This window comes from Epinephelus moara, chromosome 6 (genome assembly GCF_006386435.1).
Source record: "Epinephelus moara isolate mb chromosome 6, YSFRI_EMoa_1.0, whole genome shotgun sequence".
Classification (NCBI taxonomy): domain Eukaryota; kingdom Metazoa; phylum Chordata; class Actinopteri; order Perciformes; family Serranidae; genus Epinephelus; species Epinephelus moara.
In genome coordinates, this window is record NC_065511.1 from 43,911,994 (window position 1) to 43,938,322 (window position 26,329).

General features: G+C 43.0%; 1 protein-coding gene across 2 annotated transcripts; it reads right to left on the reverse strand.

The window, feature by feature from the left end:
* Positions 1-3,034: 3,034 nt before the first annotated feature.
* tlr18 (toll-like receptor 18) lies at positions 3,035-25,150 on the reverse strand. 2 transcript variants are annotated; one of them, XM_050046003.1, is made up of 5 exons: positions 25,033-25,150; positions 19,399-19,540; positions 10,337-11,334; positions 6,949-8,131; positions 3,035-6,215 (listed from the first exon to the last, which is right to left on the reverse strand). In XM_050046003.1, the coding sequence occupies exons 3-5, from the start codon at positions 11,323-11,325 to the stop codon at positions 5,748-5,750; spliced, it is 2,640 nt and encodes an 879-aa protein (XP_049901960.1). In that variant the 5' UTR covers positions 11,326-11,334; positions 19,399-19,540; positions 25,033-25,150; the 3' UTR covers positions 3,035-5,747. The 2 variants fall into 2 exon arrangements, with proteins under 2 accessions (XP_049901960.1, XP_049901959.1); XM_050046002.1 differs by lacking the exon at positions 19,399-19,540 and having other exon boundaries at positions 25,033-25,148.
* Positions 25,151-26,329: the final 1,179 nt, after the last annotated feature.

Here is a 26,329-nt window from a genome sequence, read left to right on the forward strand (position 1 = left end):
GAAAGACCTCTGCTAACAGGGAAGTGTTCACTATCTTTACAGCAGGTTGCTCTGAACAAACAACTTCTTCATGTGTCTTTCAGTGAAGAACCAGTCTTGTGTAGAACATCACATACACACTAACAGGCCACCTACAGGTGACCCCCCAAAATAAGGACATGAAATGAGCACATGGAGGAACACCTTGATTACTACATCTCACAAATGTCCTCTTTTTGCTGACCGCTAGGAGATGGTCATCATGAGGACACTGCATACACACCAATACAAATAATGACTCAGAATGCAACAGCCGTTTAATCAAATGACACCATACTTCTCCTTTTCTAGGTAAACTTCTGATTTTTCTCAAACTAAGAATTGTTTGAAATGTTTTCATAACCTCAAAATGAACCATTTGGTGATATATCTACTGCCACCGAGTTTGTCCTGGGCTACTGTATGTTTCTAACCTGGAAATCCAGATGCCCCGCCCCTAGCAAATTCAAATTTGCTCTGCACGGGGATCTGGCCCCGACGAGCAGAGCCCGCTGAATTGCCATCGGACCAATCAGATCAGTCTATCTGACAGAGGCGGGCTCTGGGCGGGTGTAACATAATGTCGAAAAGTAAACAGCCAAGATGGCAGCTGGTGAAGGACCGTGTCCATTCAGTTTAGCTTTGGAAGAAACACTGAGCCAACTACACTTATCTTTCTCCTTGAGAGAGGAACAGAAGGCTGCCCTAGAAGCCTTCGCTTCCAGGAAGGACGTTTTTGCCATTTTGCCGACGGGATACGGCAAAAGCATAATATATCAGTTAGCCCCACTGGTCGGCAAACACATGGGGCTTAGTGCAATGAATACGTCACCTTGTTTTTTGCTCTGATTGGCCATCGTGCTATCCAATTGCGTGCAGCGGCATTTAATATGCCTCAGTTAGTGCCGCCCCTTGGGTAGGAAGGGTGTATCGGTGAGGGCCAGACTCAAAATCTTTCTAGATTTGAGTCTGGATTTCCAGGCAAGTATGTTTCTACAGTAGCCCAGAATGGACAAACCAGTCACTGGTTCTAGACAGGACCATTCACATTCCTACATCAGCAGCTGTATTCCTCCTACAATACATGCTTGGCACATGGGAGAAGTTTCAGTTGGTTGAAATCTGGGAAGGCACCCAGGGCATCGTATGTTGATGATGTAGGTCCACTGACAAACCAGCAGCATTTCCCGAGGTTGGGGTGAAAACGTTCAATAGCAACACTGTCTTCTGGCAGGATGACTGGTAACCTGTAGGTTTTTTAAGCCGCTATAAACACATACATACATTCAAAGACCACCAGCTCAGTGGCCTAGTGGTAGAGTGTCCGCCCTGAGACTGGGAGGTCGTGGGTTCGATCCCCGGCCGGGTCATACCAAAGACTATAAAAATGGGACCCATTGCCTCCCTGCTTGGCACTCAGCATCAGGGGTTGGAATTGGGGGGTTAGATCACCACATGATTCCCAAGCGCGGCACCGCTGCTGCTCACCGCTCCCTCAGGGGATGGGTCAAATGCGGAGAACAAATTTCACACACTCAGGTGTGTGACAATCAGTGGAACTTTACCTTTACCTTTACTTTAAAGACACATCACACACAGGCACACATCAGGGAGAAGCACATCAACACTAATGAATAAAAGTAGGTTTTGAGCCGCGACTTAAAAGAGTCAGTGGACTGGGATGCTCTTCCACAGTTTGGAGGCCGACACAGCAAAGACACGATCACCCCTGAGCTTGAATCTGGAGCGTGGGACATTCAGGAGCCCCAGGTCAGCTGACCTGAGGGACATAGGGGAAGAATAAGGAGTTAGGAGGTCTGCCATGTAAGTCGGGGTCAGACCATTAAGAGCTTTGTAAACAAACAGGATTTACAGTACATAGCACCGTCTATATAAACCCTACATGCTGTACGATGAGGACGTAGACATGCATATACAAATCCACCCACTTGCTGTAGTCAAGAAAATATTAAATAATATCTGTTCCCTGCCTTTATGTGTACAGCTTTGTCCATGTTGTTAGCTGTCATGTCTGTTTCTGTGGACACACACTGCGAGATAAAACCTGTCAAAGTCCTTGTACGTGCACACACGCTGTGCCAATAGAGCTGATTGTCTGCTGACAAATAACACGAGAAACAGGTAAAAAGAAGGGATTTCTTCAGCCTATGTGCTGCCTGTATTCATTTTATTAGGCCTCACTTATGTTTAGTAGGTGTGACTAATGCTTCCCTGAAACATCATTTGCAATTAAGGGAGTGATTATGCTTGAATGACAGCAGAACTTGAGTAGCAATACAAATTAGGTGCAGGCCAGTAAACTGAAATCCTCTTTTTAGTGAATGCAAACCGCCGGGGCTGATTTACATCCGTATCTCCAGGTGAGCTGTATAAAGGCTTTATGGATATTTGCATGCTGCAACTTTAAATTTAAACCCTGGACCTCAAAGTACATTTCATACAGAGCTGCGGAAAGAAACAGTAACAGTAAGAGTATGACATCATCTGGTAAAGCTCGAGAGTCTTTTAGCTTTTCATCAGGGACACACAAGTAGAAAAGTGCACACAGCACAATATTTCATATACAATATAACAGAAGGATGGATGGATGGATGGATGGATGGAAGGATGGATGGATGGATGGATGGATGGTGTCTGCAAATGGAGATTTAAATATCTTTCATAACTGGCCTGTTCCTGAAACAAAGTAAAGTTTCCTGATTTAACATTTTTCTACATTATTGATGAAAACATGAAACTTTGGCAGATCAGGGACAAATTTAAAATTCTTGGTTTGAAAGAAAAGTAAAGATGAAACCCGTCGTTTGACTTGATTAACTGAGACTAACTGGACGAGTGTCAAAGAGCCTCTCAGCTCTCTCTGAGTTGGAAACCAAAGCGACCATCTCTGATTACTGATCAGAGCTGGCCTGAAACCAGCTGCAGAGATACTGGGTGTGTGATGGTTGTCCAACATAATCACATTTTCACAGTAGTAACTAAAACAGACATGGTTTTATTTGATTACACACAAATACATCTATACAAGAATGATAAATGTCCAGCTTTTTACAGGTTATGAAACTGAGGCACATGCTGTATTTTAAATGTGAAAACATGAGCAGAGAATACAGAAGCACAGAGTACAAGGAGTCTGCATAAAGAATAAACAGGTCTGTTTTGCATGTTTGATTCTGCACACGATTACGTTTAATACTTTAAAGAACTGATTTAATGTGTTTCATGCCAGCATGCCTTATATTCAGGAAATGCATTTATTACATGTCACATCTCTGTCTGTCTCTGTGGGACATCAACAAGAAAATAAAAAGTTCAATGGTGTCATCTACTGGCCATCTGCAAACCTTACAAATGGCTTTATCTGTAAACTCAACTCAAGACATGAAAAGTTTTTAAATTGTTACACAAAACTGTTTTTTTTTTTTTTTTTCAAATGTTTTCAAGCCACAGTAAACATCATGGCACATGTGAGCTCAGCTCAAAGTCATCACTAAAGCAAAGCAACACAACGGAGCTGCTGCTGACCTCCTAATAAAACAGTGACCTCACAGGTTGAACACAAACAGCTCAGTCAGAACAAGTGAAGAAAGATAACTGACAGCAGTCAAATAATGGTTTATGTATCTGTACATGTAAATACAGTCAAACACAGAGGCAGCCAGCCTGAAACATTAGCAGACCTACAGAGAGCCACTGGATCAGCCTTTGAACGCCAACTGGCTCATAACTTCCTTTTTTCTGTTTTATAGACTATCACTTGTATGCTTAAAGGAACAGTTCCCCCAGAATCAAAAATATAGAACTTTCCTCTCACCTGCAGTGCTGTTTATCACCTCAGATAGTTCTGGTGTTCGCTGCAGAGTGTTGGAGATACTGTACCTCGAGTCCTCCTTTCTCTCTAGTATAATGGAATCAGATGGCGCTCGGCTTGTGCTGCTCAAAGCTCCAAAAAGATACATTTGAAAACCTCAACAGCAACGTGTCTTTCCAGTGAGATGTAATGTTCACATCCCACGCTGCCTCACGAGCATGAACCTCTCGTCCATGAGCAGATGCATGCTTCCATGAGTGCGGTGATACAGTTGGCAGGTGTAGTTTGGTAGAGAGAAAAATCTCACTGCTCACGAAAAGTTCTGTGGATTATTTTGAACAACCAGGTCATGATTTTTGGAGAGAGACACTGAAGTTTTTTAAATGTAATTTTTGGAGTGCCATCTGATTTCATTATATCGGAGAGAAGGCAGACATCTCTGCGGCTGATATCTCAACACTCGGCAACTCACACCAAAACTATCCAGACTGATAAACAGCACTACAGGTCAAAGTATGTAGTTCAAATATGTAGTTTTGATTTAGGGGTGAACTGTCCCTTTAACTGTTGCTATTGTATCAACTAGCTATCACTTAAGTCCCCCAGTTCAGTTCAGTATGGTACGCACTGCTTCTGTCCACACACAGTGAAAAGTTGTGGATGGTCCCAACAGAAGCGTTCCTTAGCGTCCCCATGTTTGGTCCCCCCTCTGTTGGGGTACCTAGCACACAGATCTGGTACTAAAAGGTGGAGCTAGAAACCCTGCAGTCTGATTGGTCAGTAGAGGACGGTCACTCTGGTTTTATGTAACCTCTGTTCATACATCAGTAAACTACAACTATAAAATGAAGGCCCTTTTCACACCATGCACGCTTAAATGAGCCACTGGACATACTTGACTTAGAATCTTTACCCTTTTTTGACATGCTTAAAAATAATTTAAAACAATTTTTTTAAGGAACAAAATCATTGCTTTGATCAAGCATCACCGTTTTCCATGATTCCTGTTAAAGCCCTTGATTCCTGTATGTTTTGTGTCTGCTGTGTTTTGTATGTTTGTTCTTTGGTCTCTCTCTCTCTCTCTCTCTCTCTCTCTCTCTCTCATTGTGTCATATGGATTACTGTTAATTTATCATGGTGATCTGTTCTGTACGACATCTATTGCACGTATTGTGATTTGTGATATTGGGCTTTATAAATAAAATTGAAATTGAAAATTGAAATTGAATTGTATTTGAAGCTTTTTATTTGCTGCCCATCTTGACCAGGACTCGCTGGCAGAAGAGATGTTGTTCCTCAGTAGGACCCTTCTGGTTAAATAAAAGAAAAAGAAAAAGTGTGAATACTCAAGAGCTAGCTTGGAGTGCTGAATCCAAAGTTCGCTGTTGATTTAGATTTTATCTTTCCAATTCCCCAAACACATTGTATTCCTGTGAAGTGTTGGTATCGTATATCCCGTGTGGCCTTTGACTCGGTTCTGGAACATCAGAGTTGGAACACTTATGATCTGATATCTCTGAGGGCCGAGCGTGTAACAGAGCACGGCCCTTTCACAATGTGGCCCTTGTCACCACATCTTCCTGGCACCTCGCTTGTTATCCAGAGTGCAACATGGGAGATCTCATTTGAGCCGTTGAGTTTCTGGCCTTTCAGCGGCTGTCAGCTGGGCACCCAGCCTGAGACGCTCAGAGGGAGAGCGGAGCAGAGGGCATCAGCTCGCCCCTTTGGGGATAACATGACAGAATGCCACAGGCAGGCGGGGGATCGTGTTTTGTCATCATAATGAGACGCTGGCTTTTGCTCCCAGCTTTGGCATAACCCACACACAAAAGGTTAACTGAGTTCATACTTTGAGGCAATACTGAAGAAATGGATCTTTTTTTTCCTAACCTTTTGGTCAAAATGCCACCATAGGGATTTGTCTCTGGTTCAACAGCTCATCGTTATCCCTCTTAATGATTTTGTTCTCGAGTGCTGCTTCTTTGTCTGCATTAGTGTCCCCCACCTCTGGCCTGCTGTCCTCCACAGGGGGCCCAATCACAGAAACACCTCCCACAGATGAGGTTCTGCTCTTCACACTGAACCTCCCCCTTTGGGTCGCTGCAGGCTTGCCCAGGACACTTCTCAGCTGCTCCCAGAAAAACGCCTGCTGGTTGGCCTGCTGGGGCCACTCCAGGTACGTCTTGGTGCTCAGCATCTTCTTGAGCTTGCAGTACTTATTGGGCAAAGAGCTGGGATCAATGGGCTCCTTCACCACGAGGATGACGTCACTGAAGGTCTTTCCCATCGCTCTCTGCTGAGCAAAGTACAGCTCATAGTTGCACCACTCGCTGTTAACGAAGTGCCGGGAGAGGACAAATATTACCTGAGGATGGAGACAAAGAAAACCTGAATTACAATTTTCTTCCACATATATGAAAAGTTATGGGTCGTGTTGGATTCTGTGTTGTTGTATTCGACTTGGACCGTCCTATCCTCCTGAGACCTGAATTTTTGTTTGGTATAAAGTTTATTTTCTTATAGCTATTTGGGATCAGTAGGACCTGATAAGTATAAAAGCTAAACACTTTTAACAATAACAAAGTCCCAGTGTCCTCAAACAAGTACTTTCATATTAACAACATCTTAGCTTGTTACTGTTGCTAACATTGGTCAAATTTGTTGCCATATCAAACTACAAATGTTATTAATCGTAAATAAACAAGTTTCAACCATCAAATGTGATCAGGTTTTGGACCTTGTCCACTTTTGTGTTGTTTAGGTTGCTTAGCAACCTGTGACGCAACCTACTGCCATGCCCTTGAAAGCCGATACAGACAAGACACAAAAGTGGCAACCAGTGTCTGACCTTGCGTTTTCCAGGTGGTTACAGATGTGGCATGTGTGCCCCATATTTGTAGTTGATAATACGTTTGTTGATAAAATATTAAAGGATGGGTTTAAGTATTCACCTTCTTCCTTTTCGGACTCGAAATCCTCATGTTGCTCACTGGATATGTCTGCTGAGTATTCTGGTTTTGTTTTCTTGACTTTATTTTTAATTCCTATGAATTTTGCATGTTGAAAACAAAAATCTAAATCGAAACTTTTTTTTTTACCTTTCGACTGTTTTCAATGTTTTCAATGATGTTATCGATGATCCACCTTCCTGGCATGAAGTCCCTCTCATGAATACACAGACGATAGGGGTTCCTGTTGTTCTCCAAACAGGGCAGGAGCTGGTCCCTCACCCAGTCTGCATCACAGTGGCTGTAGGATATGAAGGCATGATAAGCAAAAGCCCCCAGTTCCCCTGCCGCCTTCTCCTTGTGAGCTCTGTACTTGGCCCTGATGATCTGATAGGTGGCTTTAGTGTACCACGGGAGGTCAAAAATATAGCAAATCAGCATCAGTATCAAGATCACAGCTGCGGTGGTTGCGACACAGATGATGATCACCAGTCTGATATCACACGCCACCTGACCTGGGAGGAATTTGGATACGACAGTGTTGAGCAGGGCCTCTGGGTGGTAACACCTGTAGTTCTGAGGCCAGTCTGTGAGGTTCACCTTCCCCTTTGAGATCGTGTCCTCGACGAAAGCATGGAGCTCACAAGTGCAGTGGTAGGGATTGTTCCCTGCCATCAGGTGGGACAGCTGAGGCATGTCCTGGAAGGAAGCTTTGCTAATCAGACCAAATGAATTCCCATCCAAAGCCAGTGACTGCAGGGATGGACTCGTCCACTTAGATGGGATGAACTTGATTTTATTCCCACTCAGCAGGAGCTCCTTCAGGTTGGTGGCTTTCTCAAAGTACGTCATGTCCAGCTGGTCCAGGTTGCAGTAGGACAGGTCCAGGTAGTGCACTGTGGTGGGCAGACAACGCAGGGCTACACTTACAAACTCATTGTGGTGAGCGATGAGCCGAGTGATATTTTTCTGCCAAACGCAGCCCTGACTAGTTTCAGCAGATCCCAGTTTGTTGTTGCTAAAATCCAACACCTGCAGCTGCTGGAACTCCCTAGTTAGAGACGACAAGTCTTTTAAGCTGGTCAAGTCATTGGTGCTCATTTTGAAGGTGTGAAGATTTGGCATGGCGCCCCTGTAATTGCACCGCTGGTTGAAGATGTACTCGTTCTGTAGCCGGTTGTTGGAGACATCTACAGACTCTACACCTGCCATCTCCACCCAGGCATCACAAGGCACCGAGTTGAAGTAGACATGCTGAATAGACAGTTCCTTAATCTTGTTGAACCAGGTGAAGCGCCAGTCGAATCTCAGCACATCAGGATTGCTGATATACCTGCAAGAAATAGAGATTTGTAATGTTCTCTATGTGCACATGAAAAGCAAACAGTCAGTCCTCAGAGTTAAACAGCTCAGGGACACGGCCTCTGTGTGAAGTCCAGATCAAGGGGAAATGTCCTTTGCACTATAGTTACAAGGAAGCTTGTTTCGTAGCCTGCAACTTGACTTTTATTTGACATTGGCTTCTAAAGCTTGTTCTGAATTAATTATTTTTGTGCAGTTGGTTAAACCAAATATGTATACTGTAAAATTCACCAAAACATCTAACCAAGTCAAACCCAAAGTAACCTTAAGCTGGTCTTATTCCATTTTTAGTACATGTACGAGATAACACTTTGAAGTTTTTTCCCCCCAGCAGTCAGAATCACTGTGAGTGCATTGAATTATAAAAGTTTCAACACACTGAAATGTATATATTTTTTAATTCTTTGCCTGAAAATTTTCTTGAACAAAGCTGCTGCGCTGAGCTGGGAGGCTTTAGCTGGAAAACACAATGGGACCATATCGTGAAGCCTCACATAGTCAGAATTTAAAGTAGATAACAATATGATATATACATGTGTTTTTCTGAGGTTCTGTCCTTTTAAAAAAAAGAGGGTAAAACAATGAACTGAATGTGTGAATATAAGTGAAAAACTAATCAACACAGACAGAAATGACTTTTTAAGAACTACATTGACAAGAGACTGTTTTAAGGAGCCGTTAGTTTATCATGTCTGTACATGTATAACAGTCTGTGGTGACAATAAGGGGTTAAAAACTGCTGTGGAGCTTCCGAGTGTCATTGACAATAAGACCCATAATCCTCGGGTGAGGTGGGCTCTTTAAATACCTCCAAACTACAGGAAATGTGTTCCTTCAGCTCAGGCTCTGGTTGGCTATTGAGACCATAACAACAGCACTGGAAGCTCCTATTGGCTCAGTGAGGTGTCAATCAAATGGCCAGGGGCTTGCCTCCATTTTGAGACATGCCAGTCAGTTTGTTTACATGCAGAATGGGAGAAATGGTGGATAATATGTGGAGATTACAGGAGATTTCAGCATCAGACACCGGCGCCAAAAGCCACCATTCGAGGCTGTATGATACGCCACCAGGCTGCGTCAGTCTGAAACCCTGCCAGTGACAACCTAATTTCAGGAGCTGGAAAGTCCCTATTGGACATGCAGAAGGGGCAATGCATAGTTCCAATAAACCTTGGACTTTCAACCAGGAGCCTGCTGTTCACTTCCCATATGAATGTTGAGCAAAATCATGATGTGTTTATCTGAACATAACCGCATGCTTTTGATGAAGTATGAAATAAACGTAGCTTTACCAACGCTGTATGTTTATTCTGAAAAAGACGACATGCATCTAACAAGCAGAAACTGAACATTTCCTGTGAAAATGGAAGTGTATTTTGAAAAGATACAATGCATGTAACAGGCGTAAATCGACATAGCATCCCGGAATGTCAACAACGCAGGAGGATACCAAGGCAATTTGGTCTTACTCCAAAGCTGTCAAACACCGGAGCTTGGTAAGTGACTTCCTGTGTCGGTAATGCTTATCTTTCATGTCAGCACGATACGCAGACGGTCTCTGCTATTGTTTCACAGCGCCCAGTGGTGTTGGGGGAGGTAACTTAAGTTAATGGGGCAAAAGTCTGAGGGGTTGCAGATGGGTCCAACAACCACCAACTTTTATCCCCAAGGCTGGTGTTCGCTTCCCGTAAGATTCTTTTTCTAAACCCAACTACGTGTGAGTGTCAAAAACGTCAATTCGTGGTGCTGTACTGACGTAGTGCTTTTATTTTGAAAGAGACTGTATGCAAACTGTACATTTTCTGTGAAAACAGAGACTGTATGCAAACTGTACATTTTCTGTGAAAACAAAAGTGTATTTTGAAAACAGACAATGCATGTAACAGGCTGAAGTTGACACGGCGTCCCAGAACGTCAACAACCAACACACCCAGGGTACCTTGGACGTCATATGTGGACGTGGAAAGTCCATGAGCAAACGTGGACATGTGACGAGGTCACAGTGAGGATGAGTTGACCTAGCGCATCATATGTAGACGTGAACGGCACTGACAAAGTGGTGATATGTGAGGAATTAGGATGAGAGCATGTTGGACATTATGACAAGCTAAATTTCACATCATATGAATTATGGTTCACACTGGCACATGATGTTTTATAATGAGAAGATACTCACCAAAGATCCAACTTATCCAGTGCGAGCTCTGTGACGCTGGAACCTGCTCCGCTATCAACAAATGTGGGTGAACGGGCGAAGTCGATGTACTGAAGTCTCAACCTTTTGATGGGGGCGACTTGTAAGTTCACTAAAGCCATCCTCATGAGATTCTCATTGTATTTTCCTCTGTGAAAGATGAGCTGATAGGCTGTGATGTCTTTTAAACCCTGGAAAATGTCCTCTTTTCCCATGTAGTACATGAACTCAAAGAGGTTGCGGAACTGGATGACGCTAAAGGTCTTGCTGGCGAGGTCACGTAGCATGTGAGGGAGAGCGTTTGGCCGTTGATCTATGGCCATATCAAAGCCTATCTGCTTTGTCTGGATGACCTTTAAACTTCCGGGCTCATAATAACTCAGATTGGAGGAACATTTGATAGCAAAGCCTTGTAACTGGATGTTCTTCAGGGCCTGAAAATCAGCTTTCCTCAGACCCGCCACCAGAGGGCCCCCCATAGACAGAACCTGGAGTTTGCCAAATCTGGAGAAGCTCTCATCCAAAGTGGCATGTCTGTAAAGGTTATTGGACATGTAGAGCTCTTTCAGATTCAAAAGAGGAGTCAGAGCAGTGGCAGGAATTTCCTGCAGGGAGTTATTGAAGATGTTAAGATGCTCGAGCAGCGTGTTGTTTTTAAAGGCATCAATGTCAATGTGTAAAATGTTATTGTACTGCAGCTTAAGAATACGAAGCCGAGGGAGGCGGAGGAAGTCGTCAGCGTGAACAGCTTGAAGTTTATTGTAGGAGAGATCTACGTTCTCCAGTGTGGATGGAAATTGTCTCCACGGGACACTGTCGAGCTGTCTTCCCAGACAGTCTGCGGAGCGGCCGGAGTTGTCGATGTGACAGGGTCCTCCGTCAGTGTTAGCGGTGGTGGTGGGCGAAGATGGAGTCGGGGATGTGAGTGCTCCGAGGAGGAGAACACTAAAATGAATCAATTTCCAAATCATGGTGACAGGCTTGCAAAGGAAAAAGAAAAAGAAGAGATTAAATATTGGCATTTCAGTTTGTATGGCAGAACATTGACCCAAATTGTTTTTGGAGGCAGGGTTTGACTTTTGTTTTTTTCACATGAAACTGTTTATGCCTCTCCCCAGAGATATACAGAGTACAAGTTTGAAATATTGGTGCATTCCCTGCTCATTTTCTTTTTGTGACAGTCTTAACCTTTCTCCCAGTGCATTTCAGGAAGATATACTTTACTTTTCCCTTTACTTTTTGTGTTCTATTCTTTTCTTCTTTCTGTGCTTTTTATCCTCTTTTCTTCATCTTCCTCACCTTCATCTAACTCATCTGTCAGCACAGAAATTCCCCAGAATGGAGGTACACCTGCCTAACAGTGACGCTTCTCTTTACACTGAGAATTTTTACTTCTGATATTTGTTTATTTTTTACCATTGAATAAAAATGACTGCTATGACATATACATAAGTACATCAGGAGTAAACACACACACACACACACACACACACACACACACACACACGGTCATTCTCTTTTCCTCTCTGTCACCCCCCTCAGCATATTGCTAGCTTGTTTGCAGTCATGTGACTGTTATGATGAGTACAATTCAGAAATGATAAATCCATATACTGTGTGAGCTGGAAATAGAGAAAAGTGTCTACATTAAAGTGTTGGATGATCCTGCAGACAGCAGGTAGCATCAGAAAATGAAAACTCATGTTGGATGTGATCCATACAAAACAAAGCAAAGTGATTTTCTCCACAACTTGAGGGATTAGCCCTGTGACACAATTGTCATTACAAATGACCTGGACCTCCAGACCTCCTAACATTACTGACGTTACATGGCGAGCTGATGAAACCGTGCAGGAGTCTACTGAGCTGTAACTTTTTAGTGTGCAGTTGGGTCGACAACTGAAGCCTGCTGTCTTGTTTTTGGCTGAGTGAGTAAATGTCTTTTATATTTCAGCTCTGTACACAGAAGCACCGCTGCCAGGCTAACATTGCTAGGAAACGTTAGCTAACTTTAGCTGCTGTTTTCTACCCACTGGGTCAACCGTTCCCAGAGGTCAAGTGAGACGTTAAAAATCTGGGTCATATATAAAAACACAGAGAAGTTGTCACAGCACATTGTGACTGCATTCAAGCTGAGGCCTGTTTAACACAACGCTTTAGCATTAGCATCAGCTGACTCGGAGGTGTTTGATCCACATCTGTTGCTGTTTCTCACTGAGTTTGTCTTCTTTTTGATTCTCCCCTTTACATCCCACTATTTCCGGGATTTAAAGTGACCTTTGTTTTTCCCAAGTTAATTGACTTGAGCAGCTGTAAACAGCACAAATCGCAAGTATAATGTTGGCAGTCTTTGCCCCCTCTAAGGACAGTCCACCAATGTGTGACAATATACAAAGAAGCTGTTAAAATATGGCATCATATCCTGATCTGAATGTCACTGAACCAAATAAAAGTCACAACCTGCAGAACGCAGACGTATTTGTAGCTCATTAACTTGTGATGAGTGAAAATGAACTGTGACCACAACAGTTCACCAGTTTTCTGAAATAAACTGCGTCTCATTCCTGCAGGAACCACGATCTCTAATCCTGCAAACAGAGGGAAAATTCAGGGGGGAGCATGTCAGACGTGCTCACTGTGAGCACAGGCTGCACACACGGATGTGTTTCTCCCCTGTTCTATTCTCTCTGTTTACCAAGGAAGTTATGATGAATGAGAAATATTTTAGATTGTTTAAATATGCTGATGACATGGCCTTATTGGTCTTTTACAGAAAGCAGACCCATCAGGTGAAGCTGCCTACCTGGCCCGCACTTAGGCATGTTAGAAATGAATGTGGACCAAAGAATTGATTATTTGCACAAAACAAGATCTGTAGACAGAACCAGTTTCACTCAATGGCCAACATGTTGGAGAACTTGAAATACCTTGGTACAGTTCTGGACTCACACATGAGCTCTTCTGGAAATACTGAGTATATTTTCAAGAGATGCTCAAAGCAACTCTGTTTTCTTTGAAAACTTGATGGCCTCAGTGTTAAGCCCAGTTCAGAACACAGATTTGCAACGACATGAGTTGAAACGGGAAACTACTGGCAATGCACCATTCTGTAAAAACCTGCCAGTTGACAGGAAGTGACCACCATGAGATGGCGTATCATCTCTAGTCAACGACTCTCTGTGCTTCTGATCTGTAACGTTGACAGGAAGTGACCACCATGAGACGGTGTATCATCTCTAGTCAATAATGCTCTGTACTTCCGTTGTAGTTTGCAGCTTCAGCCAGGTCACATCGCTGATACTTTTTTCTGCAGCATTCTAAAACAGTTTGAACTGAGCTGCAGTCAGCAGATTTTAGAATTAGTGGACAAAACTATGGTTGAGAGAGTTTTAACTTTTCACCTCCCTGCCTGGTTCGGTCATCTTAACTGTACATCCAAGAATAAACTCTCTGGGATTGTAAAATGGCAAATAAAATAGTTGGTAAGCCACAAAAGCCTTGATCCAACTCTTTACAGAGAGGACAAGGAAGAAAGTGAGTGTGTTTTAACAGATAGCTCTCATCCTCTCCTCAGCCAGTTTGAGCTCTTGAGCTCTGGGAGACGCTGTGGAGTCCCTCTGACAACTGAAAATGTATTTAGGAATTCCTTTATCCCAAGTGCCATCAGCATCCTTAACTCAACAAGGTGACTGATGAGTTTTAGACCACAGAGAGACGCCAACGTGAGGTGATTTAATGTGTTAAGTGTTTTGTAATGACCTTGTATGTTTGTCGTAGTGACTATTTGTCTGCTTTTTATTGTGTTGTCTCTTGTGTCTGGTGAGCCAAAGACAAATGTTCACCCCTGGTGGACAATAAAGATCTATTCTATTCTATTCTATTCTATTCAAACTTTTCCAGTCAAAGAAACCCCAATAAACTGAATGTAGCACTGAGATAACGCAGAGAAATCAAGATGATAAAGACGTGATGTGACGGAGGAAAGAAGCAAATCTTAATCTCTTACCCTCCAAGACCTTTGATCAATTTTCCATCAGTTCTCATTAAATCATAAATGTGCCTTTGCAAATTAAACTGACATTTAGTTTGTCCTGCAGGGTAAGTGAACCTCGCAAGATACACAGCACACAACACACATCACTCTACCTGCATCTACATCATGATGTGCTCTCTGGCAGCAAAAATACCACAGTCATCCATATGAATCAGACATTTTCATTGCTCCTCCACTCAACAGCAGCTCTCACAGCATTATCCACTGCACACTACTTACCCTCTCAAGACTAGTTTCCTGCTTAAGGCTGTTAACGCAGACTCTCTCAAATCCCCTCTCCTAAACCTTTATTTATATTGCTGCCCCAAGGCTACACACTGTTTTGGCCCTCACATGGAGGAGCCGTCCAGCTTTATAACCCCCGTTAAACAAACAGTGTTAGTTTTATCTCGTCCAGAACTGACGTGACTTGAATAAACATTTACGTGTGTACGGATGTGGGTGGTGTAGAACTTTATTGTTTCCCTGTATATTGTAGGTCATCTGTGGCAGCTGGGACAATAAAGCAGAGCGGGGCATCAATGCATCTTATTTAATTCTGTTTTGATTCAGAGCTCAATTAAAACCACTTTACAGCAGCTGCAGGAACAAGCACACTGAGGGGAAGATGATGAATACTGCTGGTAGATCTTCCAGTGTTTTTATCAGATAAAACCCACATTAGATATTTATTTCCTACAGGAATTTTCAGCCATGTGAGGGATGAGGAGTGAGATGGAATGTGATGGATTGTGAGTCTTTGAATGAATTAACGGTGCACTGTGTTGACTGTGTGGACATCGTCTTCCCTCTCTGACATATAAACAGTGTGTGTGTGAGGAAACAGCCGCTGAGATGCTCCTTCAATGAGGAAACACTCCTCAGCTATCTGGTGTGGTCAACAGTGGAGACCGTGTTCCTGGAAATTGAAAGCGGATTAGATGAATATCAATAATATTGACTTAGTGAAACTCAGGCTGTAAAATATGTTGTAATATCACGCTGCAATAACAAAGCCTGGCAGTTGATGCAATTTTGTCTCAGAAGCTGGATCTCAGCTAGAGTTCTTTGTCTTTTGCACATAAAAACTTCAGATAGTCTGTAAGAATAATATTAGTTTCCACAGTTATACCGATGACATTCAACTTTATGTTCCACTGGCAGTGACCCTGACAGTTTCTGTCATGTAATGGCCTGTCTCTCTGATATTTGGATGTCACAGAATTTCCTCCAGCTCAATGAGTCCACATCTGAGGTCCTTTTATTTGGCCCCAAAACCTGACCTCTGACTTAAAAAAGAACCTTGGGAACCTCTTCTGTAACGTAAAACATTCTGCCCGCAATTTGGTTGTCATGTTTGACTCTGAGCTCTGTTTCAACATACAAATAACCAAGATCGTGCGATACGAGCTTTACTGTCTTCAAATTAGAAACACTGTCAAAGTCAAACATTTATTATCTCAAGCGAACCTCAAAAAAGTCATCCATGCTTTAATCTCGTCACGTTCAGATTACTGTAATTCCCTGTATTCAGGACTTAGCCAAAAGGCCAATTCTTGTCTCCAGCTCATTCAAAACACGGCTCCCAACAAAGTCCAAGAGACAAGACCACATCAGAACTTTGGTGCAGCCTCCATGTTTGTGTTTGTGATTTACTGTAGGACCACTGTTTAAGATTTAAGGCAAAAGATTTCACCATGATTTCATCAGTTGTTGTCTGCGACAGCCCAAAATCACGCCGTTCACTATGCTAATGCTAACTCGTTGGAGTCTGTTCTCCCCTCTGTGGCGTACACCTACGATGCGCCAAGGAGGTGGAGTCTGCACGCCATTTGACAGGTATCATCACTGGCAGATGCATCAGATCTGCCGCTAAATTTCACCATGACCACACGGCTCAAACAAACAAAAACAAATCAGGGGAGACTGATGAGGCAGGGAACTGATGATGTCATTCAGACTTACATCAAATCATATTGTGAACATTACTGTCCATGTAGGAACTAAGAAAGCTACCATGGCTTTTGTCCTGTAGGCTGACACTGTTGTTTGCTGTCAGCTGACAGTTATGTGGCTGCTGCCGCTGGCTTAAACATTTCACTCCATCTTAGCAGCTTTCCTGGCCCTCGCCATTACATGTTAAGCAGTGCTCAGGTGCACTGAAATGGAGTGGACCCTGTGTTTCCCTTATTAGACAGCGATTGGCTGCTGACACAACCAATCTACCTGCGCAGCATACGTTTGATTGTCAGGTTTTAGCACAGACATCACGGCCTTCAGAAGGGGAATGTAAAAACACGTCTCTGGTGACAAACTTTGCACGAACACGAGTCAGTTTAGTCAAAGTCAGACATTTTAGGGGACATAAACAGAAGAAAGAAACATTCCTGAGTGGAGGGGGTCTTTCAGTAAAGTCTGCCAGCAGTCAGCTCAAAGGTTGAGTCTCACATCTCCAGCTCACATTGATGGACAATCTGACTTTAGAAAGAATCAAACTGTGGACTTTTTGTCACCAGCACATGTCTGTTTATCTTTCCAATAAGTCAGCCTTCAACCATGGGTCAGCGCATCAAGCTCTGAGGACACTGAAGTCATTCTTTGTGGTCTGTTCTGTTTACAAAGCGCCTGCTCATGACTCAGGTGAAAAAACATAAAAGCTGCCAGAGGTGAATTCTTCTGTTTCACGAGGTGAGGGAGGTCAACCTGCTGGTTTGATATGAACCTGCCTGACAGAGTTTCTGTGTCAGGATCTGATGTAGAGAATTTAGTGACTCATGCATGTGCAGCTTCCTGTTCTGTGGTGCACGCAGCCTTATCTGAAAGGAATGTGCACAAATATGCTGGCAGTGCTGCAGGCGGTTCCTCATTTCTTCTTGCATTGATTTTCACTGCAGCTCCACCGATCTGGTGTGTCGCAATCACCTCAGCCTCAGCACACATTGAAGTTAACAGGTCTTTAGATTTCGAGGTCAGACAATCTAAAACATACACACATGCGGCTCATTGTGTGCACACAACATATGACCCTTTCCCCAGTCAATGTTGTTCACGTGCAGGTTGGCCCGCTGCCAGGTTCATATAGTATGAGCTGGAAAGACAACATGGAAATCCCCCAAGAGCACGAGGAGAAGGAAAATATTTGTTTTCTCGGCAACCCAGCGATAGCTTTCACCGATCCTGTCATGTGTCAGATCTATAGACTGAGGCTGCCTGGCAACAGTGACACTGCTCATCTATGGACCCAGCTGAATGGGTGTTGCAACACAAGGATGCCAACTGACACTAAATCTCCCTGAGTCAGTCGTGTGATAAGAAGGAGCAAACAGCACAACTGGAAATGTTTCAGTGTGACAGCAGGGCTCATTGTTTGAAAGCTCCTCTCCTCTCCAAACCACAGAGAGTGACAAGTGACGTTGTGAAAGAACGGTCTTAAATTAGACTGCCATGTCATTCATGAGGAAGTCAGTCCCTGCAGCAGACACAGGAGAGTGTTTAGACTCATGATGGACAGTTTGGTTTCAAATCAAGAGATATCATCTTTTTCATTCAGAGCATTCTGACTCCGCCCCCTGTTTATACTACAACGCCTGACTCTCTACAATAAAGTCCTGAAGGCTCCTCCTCCATGTGTGATCAGAGACAGCTTGGAGAAAGACTTCTGGCTTTTGTAAACCTCACAGGCTTCAGATCATGAGACAAGAATGATTTTACATGTAGATATACATAAATAGAAAAATGTCGTGGTCGTCACAGTGTGGCTGTCTGATCACAACAAAACAAATGTACTGTCAAAAAAGCTATTTTTAAAAATAAAACAATAATGCAGGCATTTGCTTTTTTCATAGCAACAAAATGATTAATGTTTTCCTATTGGACATGGAAACATCACCATTTGACCATCTGCACAGCCAAATGTTATTCTAAAGCCTTCAAATACCGACACTTTGTCAGTGATTTCAGGGCTCGGTGTCAGACACCTGAGGTCAAATATCACCTGTCGCAGTGGTAAGATACACTGCTGGACAGTGTCAGGTTGAAACGCTGCTGGTAGTGACATGTGTGTGTATGTATATATGTAAGGAGCAGGAGGGTCTCTGTAGGGCGGGCAGGAGGGGCAGTGGTTGGATCCAACAAACCGTGGACTTTCCCCCAGGAGCCCGCTGTCCCCCATTTGTTGTGTAAATGTAGATCCAACAATTATGTTTTTTATGATAAACATCCCAGGTCATTAAGGTCACTTCTGGTACGGTCAAATTTTCTCATTGATCTCGATGTGTTGGATATTTCAGCCCAGTTCTCACTCCCAACTCATCAGAAACCAACACTTTGTCAGTGGCCCTCAGCGTCAGATACTGAAGCCCAGACGGGCCCTTAGTGGTGTATGAAACACATCTGGCTGCATCTGTTTCTGACTGCTGGCAACTCAAGTAGAAATAGCAGAAAAGCTCCAGACTTTCAACCAAGAGCTCACTGTTTGTTTCCTGTGACACTGAAAGTAAGTTGAGTTGTTCTGACGACAACGTGGTGTACTAGCATGTGTAGCATGTTACGTTAGCGCCATAATGTTTGTGACTTTTTTAAACCATGATGTTTTTTTCTAAACCCAACCACATGCCTTTGTTGCTTAAACTTCAGGACGTAAACTTAAAACTTAAAAAGTGTTTTACCTGTGCTGTAAGTTAATTTTTAAAAGGCTGTAGTGTATTAAACAAGCAGCAAGTGTATATTTCCTGTGAAAACAGCAGTGTGTTTGGATCAGACACAATCATGTAACAAGTGTAAAGTGACATTTGGTCCCTGAACACCCAAAGCTGACGTGGGAGGGCACCTAACACATCATATCTTGACGTGTAGATCCACTGACAGAGCGTCAGTATTTGATGAGTTGACATGAAAACGTGTTGGATATTGGAAAATCATCATTTAAACCTCTGTCTTCATCATTTAAGCCAAAACAAAGACGAATAAAAGAAAAGACAACAATCCAGTCTGACTGAACGTTTGTACTTACTGTATTCAGGCTGAGGCAGGAGGATGAGGATGAGGAGGTGTTTCAGAGTCGTGCTCTAACACTGGCACTGTGTGGTCCGTAGCAACCTAATGCACAGTACATGCAGCCCTCTGGCTCCATGGTGTGAGGTGGTAGTGCTGCACTAAATTAGCAACCAGGCCATGAAAGAAACAACAAATGGCTCTATCATTGATTAAACCATGATATCTCTCTGATATGCCATGAATGGCGTCAGCTCGCTGGATGATATTTACCCAGCAGTCAATAGTCGGTGGCAAACAGCTCTTTCATTGACATGAGCTGGCAGCACTGCGCCCACCGCCTCTGTACGACACGTTCATCCGCTGCACTCTTGTTTCACTGAGCAGTTTTCTTCACTGTGGTTTAATGATGCTGCGTGTTTACGTGCTACACACAGATACACTCTGCTCTCGGGTCATCGTGTTTGTCCTCCACTGACAAACACTCTCCATATGTTTAAGAGCTGGGGTTGTTCATGTCAAACATCAAGTGATTTCTTCATTTTCGTAACCATTTGCCCACTCACACCTGGTGCTACTTAACCACAGATACAGCTCTGCTTGTTGGATGTTTTGATATGGCGTCTCTGCTGCCACCCACATACGATGAAATAAATTTCATTTCTGCTGCTCAAAGCACTGATTTTTTTCTTCAGTTTTAAAAAGCTGCTTTCTCTGAGAGACAGTGCCTCCATTATTTTGGATAAACTGCCAGTTTTTATTAGAACTATTATTTGTTAGAAAATAGATTCTATGAAAACTGTCCACAGTGAAGACAGACCGGTAAAACCAAACCTATCTGCATAGATGCTTCCAGGGAAAAGTAGGTGAAGTGACCCTTTAAATCTGCACAATGCAATCTTTTAGATAAAAAAAAAGAAAGGATGGATGAACATTGCTGACTCATTAACTTTTGGGGATGGGAACGGAGACAGCAGGAAATCATCTCTCAGGAGGAAGAGACAAGTCAAATCCCAAAGGTGAAACAACTTCCTGTGCATGCTGTCGAAAAATGTTCCCATCTTCGTCCTTACAGCTCTCGAAAAAAAGCAGCTGACGTCACAAAATCCCACTTTGAAACATTAGAGACCACCGATCCTCAACTTATGGCCCAAATCTGGACCATGACAAGGTGGCAGCTGGCCCACCGACCACTAATGTGAGAAATGGATTCATTTGAAAAAACACCAAAATAGAGCTTGTCTGGCACCAAGCCCAAATGTCCTGATACCTTAGACATGCCCCTGCGTACACCTGACCTGTGCAGAGCTGCTGCGACTGCATTTGCCTTGTTTATTCATTTTATGTGATAAATATTATTAATGTTTGATATTATTAACTGGCCCCTGGCCTCCTGTCATTTCACAAAAGTGGCCCCCAAGCAAGCTGAGTATCCCTGTTACAGACCTTTGTCACAACAGGTGCTTCATTTGTCACAACAGGAATGTCACAGGTGTGACTACTATCATCAGTGTCATTAGTCACAGTAGGCAACAGATCCTTCTCATCACCTGCATCAGACATGTTGAACCAGTGTGACGACCTACATTACTATCACTATATTACCTTGTCGTTCTGGGACGCCGTGTCAACTTCAGCCTGTTACATGCATTGTCTGTTTTCAAAATACACTTCTGTTTTCACAGGAAATGTACAGTTTGCATACAGTCTCTGTCAAAATAAAAGCACAACACAGGGAACTGATGTTTTTTTTCTTTCAACAACACACACACATGGTTGCGTTTACCCAGGCCTCCTGGGTGAAAGTCGCTGGTTGTTGGACCCATCCACCACTGTGTCCCTAAGAGCGGGTATTTTAAGCCAAAACATGATCTTTCCAACCATGACCAAGTGGTTTTGGTACCTAACCACATTATTAATCACTGTGTTGCTGAAATATTAAGAAATGCAAAGTTTAAATGTTTCCACCATACACTGATGTACAGATGGAACATTTCCGTTTTTTTGTTGTTGTTTTTTGCAAATATGAACAATCCCAGCATTTATTCTGGTGACTGCGTTTGGCACATGGGGATGATCCTCCATTTTCTTTTTAACATGATGTTTTTGTTTCAGGGATAAAAACCAGAAAGAGATGAGTCCTGTAGTCGCTCAGTAACAGTTTCAAGGCTTCAAAAATAGAAAGAAGGTTGTCTCATCACTAAAACGTCATTATTTCACAGAAATCTAAACATCATCCTGTGTGACCTCCAAAAGGGAGGTCGACACAGAACACTGTGTACTGTGTTAGTGTGATTTGACTCCACCTCTGTACCATTGTCCTGCGCTCTGTGCTCTGTGGCACGGCCAGTGAATGAGTAACAACTGATTGAACAATCGAGGGTCTGCCTTTTTCCTGGCCTAGTCATATCACACATGCCAGACAAAGTGGATTAACAGGTGGTCGCTTTCAAACTTAAAGTTGTCCAGAGAAGAATTCACTGTTCCAGCTCTAACTGGAAGTCTGGGCTTCACTTGAAGGCTTCACAGTGAAGGACTGATACAAACAGCGCTGTGCAGCATGAAATAGTTTAAAGAGACTGAAGAGGTCAAAACAGCAGCAGGGATCCGGTGACTTCAGAATATAAACAAATCCCAAAAAAGTCTCGGACACAACTTCTGCTGATGTCAATAAAACCCACAGGCTGGATTCTTCCAAAAAACATTTACAACATCTGCCTCACTGTGTGTAGAGGAACTCCACAAACATCTTCAGCCAGGCAGAGAACAAACTGAAATGAGCTTCACAGGTGACAACAGTTAATCCTCAACCAATCCCATCATAAGACCCAGACAACAACGCATATATAATGTCATGTTATGTCATTAGTTTTACAGCTCAACTCAACTCTCAACTCAACTTTATTTATAGAGCACTTTAAAAACAACCACAGCTGAAACAAAGTGCTGTACAAAAATAAAAACATAAGACAAACAATAAAAACAATAAAACAGTAAAACAAGAGCAGAGTCTCATGCTGGGTTAAAAGCCAAGGAGTAAAAATGGGTTTTAAGACTGGTTTTAAAAACGGACAGTGAGGGGGCCAGTCTAATGTGGACAGGTAAATCATTCCACAATCTGGGGGCCGCCACAGAAAAGGCTCTATCCCCTCTGAGCTTCCGCTTAGTCCTCGGTACATCCAGGAGCAGCTGATCAGCTGACCTGAGGCACCGAGCAGGAGCGTAGGGATGAAGCAGCTCAGAGAGGTAAGGTGGGGCGAGACCATTTAAAGATTTAAAAACAAATAAAAGAATCTTAAAATGAATTCTAAAGTGCACGGGCAGCCAGTGAAGGGAGGCCAGAATGGGCGTAATGTGTTCCCTCTTACGTGCTCCAGTTAGTAGCCGAGCAGTGGCGTTCTGAACCAACTGGAGACGTGCGAGGGAAGACTGGCTGACTCCAAAATAAAGTGCGTTACAGTAATCCAGCCGGGACGTGATGAAGGCATGGATTACTATTTCAAAGTGCTTTTGTGCAAGAAAAGGTTTAACCTTTGCCAGCTGCCTAAGGTGAAAGAAGCTGGACTTAACCACTGCACCAATTTGACGCTCCAATTTAAAACCACTGTCCATCTTAAAACCCAAGTTAGAAACTGTTGGCTTCACATATAGTGCCAAGGGGCCCAAATCAACAGGGGGGGTTTCACAAGAGCTATTTGGACCAAACACCAGACAGATATGTGGTCATAAAATGAACTCATTGAAATTTTCTTGATGACACTCGATCAATAATTATTGCACGTTATTCTCTGGTGAATTTCCTGCCAATCACTTCAGTGTTTCTGAGGATATTTCAGTGCGGAGAAAAGTCACAAAATGACAACTGTACTTGGAACACTCAACTGTGTTATCCTGGGAGCCACAACACTGGAGTGGAGACCCACCAGTTTATTGGCCACACATCACGTCTTATTGACCGCTATCGGCCTATCAGCAAATAGAATGACATCACATCAACTTTGCTCACGCTAAAATGCAGGACTCGAGACTAAATGTGTCCTGTCGTTCCAGGAACAATAACAAACGCGCTTGTGATGAACAGGGATCTTCCTCGAGAGGCCAACGGGGAGAAAGGACGCCATAAACTCTGATAACAACACATTTGTGTTAAAGTTGGCAGGAGGAGAGCCAGTTAATGTGAGCTGTTAGCTGTTAGCTGCTAGCTGTTATGCATCAAGTTATATTATGATGCGTTTAAGCTCTATTAAGTAAAAATGAGTAGTGTGCAAAGGTGAATTATAACGTTGGTATGATGTGTTCAGTGTAATCTTCTAAAATGTATTTTTGGGCGAGAAACACAAGGGAGTTCTGATGTATGTAGTTAAAACGCTTTTGAAACAGTTATTTAAAAAATATATGTCAAAGGTTATTTTAAAGGTTGTTTGGTAAATGTGTTTGATTAAATGTGTGCTCATTCAAAGTGAGTGTAATGAAGCAGTGACTTTAACTGAAGATTGTCATGCAGATTTTTGTGCCACCAGATGGCAAATAAATAAGAACAAAAACAAAATAAACAACAACAAAAAAGCATCAGGTTCAGTATCGACTGTTGGCCAAGTTGTCAGTTTAAACATCAGTATCAGCCCAGATTTTCACAGTCAGTGCGTCCTTAATAAAAAAAGAGCTTGTTTATCTAAAGGGTGCCAGTAGAAGATCCTCTGGGCCCCCTGACAGAGGTACAGGCAAAGTCCCGAATGTTCTCAGATCCTACAAACGCTCCTGCCTACGCCTGACCTGTGCAGAGCTGCTGCAGTCGACCTTTTGCAAAAGTGGCCCCCAGGCAGAGCAAGCAGTCGGTGCGATCCCTGAACCAACAAGAAAAAATCTGGGTCAAGAAACTGAAAGAGCCACACTTTCCTCCCCGCTCATTATCACCACTGAAGTGCGCTTGAGTGATGTTGTCAACCCCCAATTACTCCAGCGGAGCTGCTCAGTGGCCCACAGGGCTCAGAGACTTGACACTAATAACTAGCCAAGCCTCAAAAGTGTGAAATCAGTAATCAGCCAATTGTTAGAATCATCCTTTGGAACCTCTTAACTTCTACTTTCTGATCAGTGGATGTGTTGAAACACACGGCTGGAAGGTAATGACTGTGCTCGGGTTGTTTTGACAGGAACATTGTGTCATATGTAACAGGCAGAGTCATCAGCAAAGAGGGGAAGCACATAATGGTGACATATTTGTTCCTGACAGTCAACAGGTAAAATAACTGAAAGGTTGCTTCTTGTTGATCATATTGTAACAAACAGACAGTCAAAACTGCAGCGCACTTTGACACTTTGACACTATAAATGGATGAAAAACATTTGTCAGACTGTGTGTGTCAGATGTCTGGCCAGTGATGACTGAGTGATGACTCAGTCTCTTAACACAGTCTGATATCTTTGTTGACACAGTGCCAGTAATTATTACATTTAAAACCTGAATAGATTAATGTTTGGCTTTAGTCACCATGAGGACATGCACAGTCTATGTATGAGCTCAATGTTATAACCCAGTGAGTTCTGAATACAGCAGATTTAAACTGTAACAAACTTCACTAGAATTATTTATATATTAAGAGTCAAAGCATCAAGTTTAAAACAGATGAGAGGAAAAAAATGTTTTACTCACCTCGAGACGGGCGGTCAGATTCCACTCCTCTGCCAGTTTGACTTCTCACATCACATTTTAACCTGTGCTGTGTGTTAGACGCTGTGTGAGAAGTGACTCAACCCTGAGTGAGTAAGTCTGTGCCAACTCTGTCAGCTCCAGGATTTTCTCTCTCTCTGTCTGCCTGCCTGTCACTGTGTGTGTGTGTGTGTGTGTGTTGTTCCAGCAGAAGCTCAATAATCTGATGTTGCTGTCTTGACTGAAAAAGAATTTCTATGCAAACCTGAGAAAACAGTTTCCTTGATGTTAGGAAACTGTTTTCTGACATTAGTGGGGTTGTTGTTGGAGCCGTGCAGATAGGCTCAGCTTTATCGGTCCAGGTTTTGAGTTATGGCCTAATAAAATTTCATTTGTGGTGCTCGAAATATAAACAACTGACGTAAAAGAGTTTCAACAGCAACATGTCTGACAGCTAAAATGAATTATAGATGGTGGAAAGTAGTTGTAGGTGGAAGAAAAGGAGAAAGGAAAAGGACAAAAAATGAGTTTCAGTTTTTATGCCTTACACTTAAATGTATGAATCCTACTTGTCCTCTTAACAGCTCTAAATGGTGTTTGTTGAAGGTAGAGAAGTCAGTGGAAGTGGCTCATGACCTAAGCCCCTCTCCCACACGCCACTAGACACCTCATTGGACCCTGGCCAGTTAATTAATGAATAGTCACTTAGGAACTCAAGGACTTTTTACTTCCTTTATTTGTATTGCCACTGTATCTATTCTTGTTGTGGTGTTATTGTGGTGTGATTTCATGTGAGCTTGTGGAAACAAGAATTTCCCCATGGGATAAATAAAAACCTACCTACCTACCTACCTACCTACCTACCTACCTGCCCACCAGTGATCAGTGATGATCTCACTGTAGAAAGTAGGAATCTTCTGCAGCAGGCAGCGAGTCTGCAGAGAGTGTGTTACTGTTTAAATCCTGTCTTACAAGACCTTAAAAAATGAATGAAGGTATCTGTGTTGTGCCAGGTGTGCATGCATAGAAAATGCAGAGTTCTGGAGAGCTGTCAGAAACTCGTGTGAGCATTATCTGTTGAGACTCTGCAGTCTGCATCTATCACTGCCAGTGATGGGAATAACAGCGTTATAAATAACGGCGTTACTAACGGCACTACTTTTTTCAGTAACGACTAATCAAAAAAGTTACTGTCTCCCCCGTTATAACGCCGTTATGGTTACTCACAATAAAATGCGCCGTTACTCGGCTTTACTTCAGTTCACTGAAGCGGCTTTCACTCAGACCAGCTCCTTCTCAG

Bases quoted from the DNA above. Each gene is read 5' to 3' on its own strand.
- tlr18 (XM_050046003.1), bottom strand. From the start codon at position 11,325: ATGATTTGGAAATTGATTCATTTTAGTGTTCTCCTCCTCGGAGCACTC. The intron at 8,132-10,336 runs GTGAGTATCTTC...TATTTCTTGCAG, and splicing joins CTGGATAAGTTGGATCTTTG to GTATATCAGCAATCCTGATG. The intron at 6,216-6,948 runs GTAAAAAAAAAA...CTCCATCCTCAG, and splicing joins ACATTGAAAACAGTCGAAAG to GTAATATTTGTCCTCTCCCG.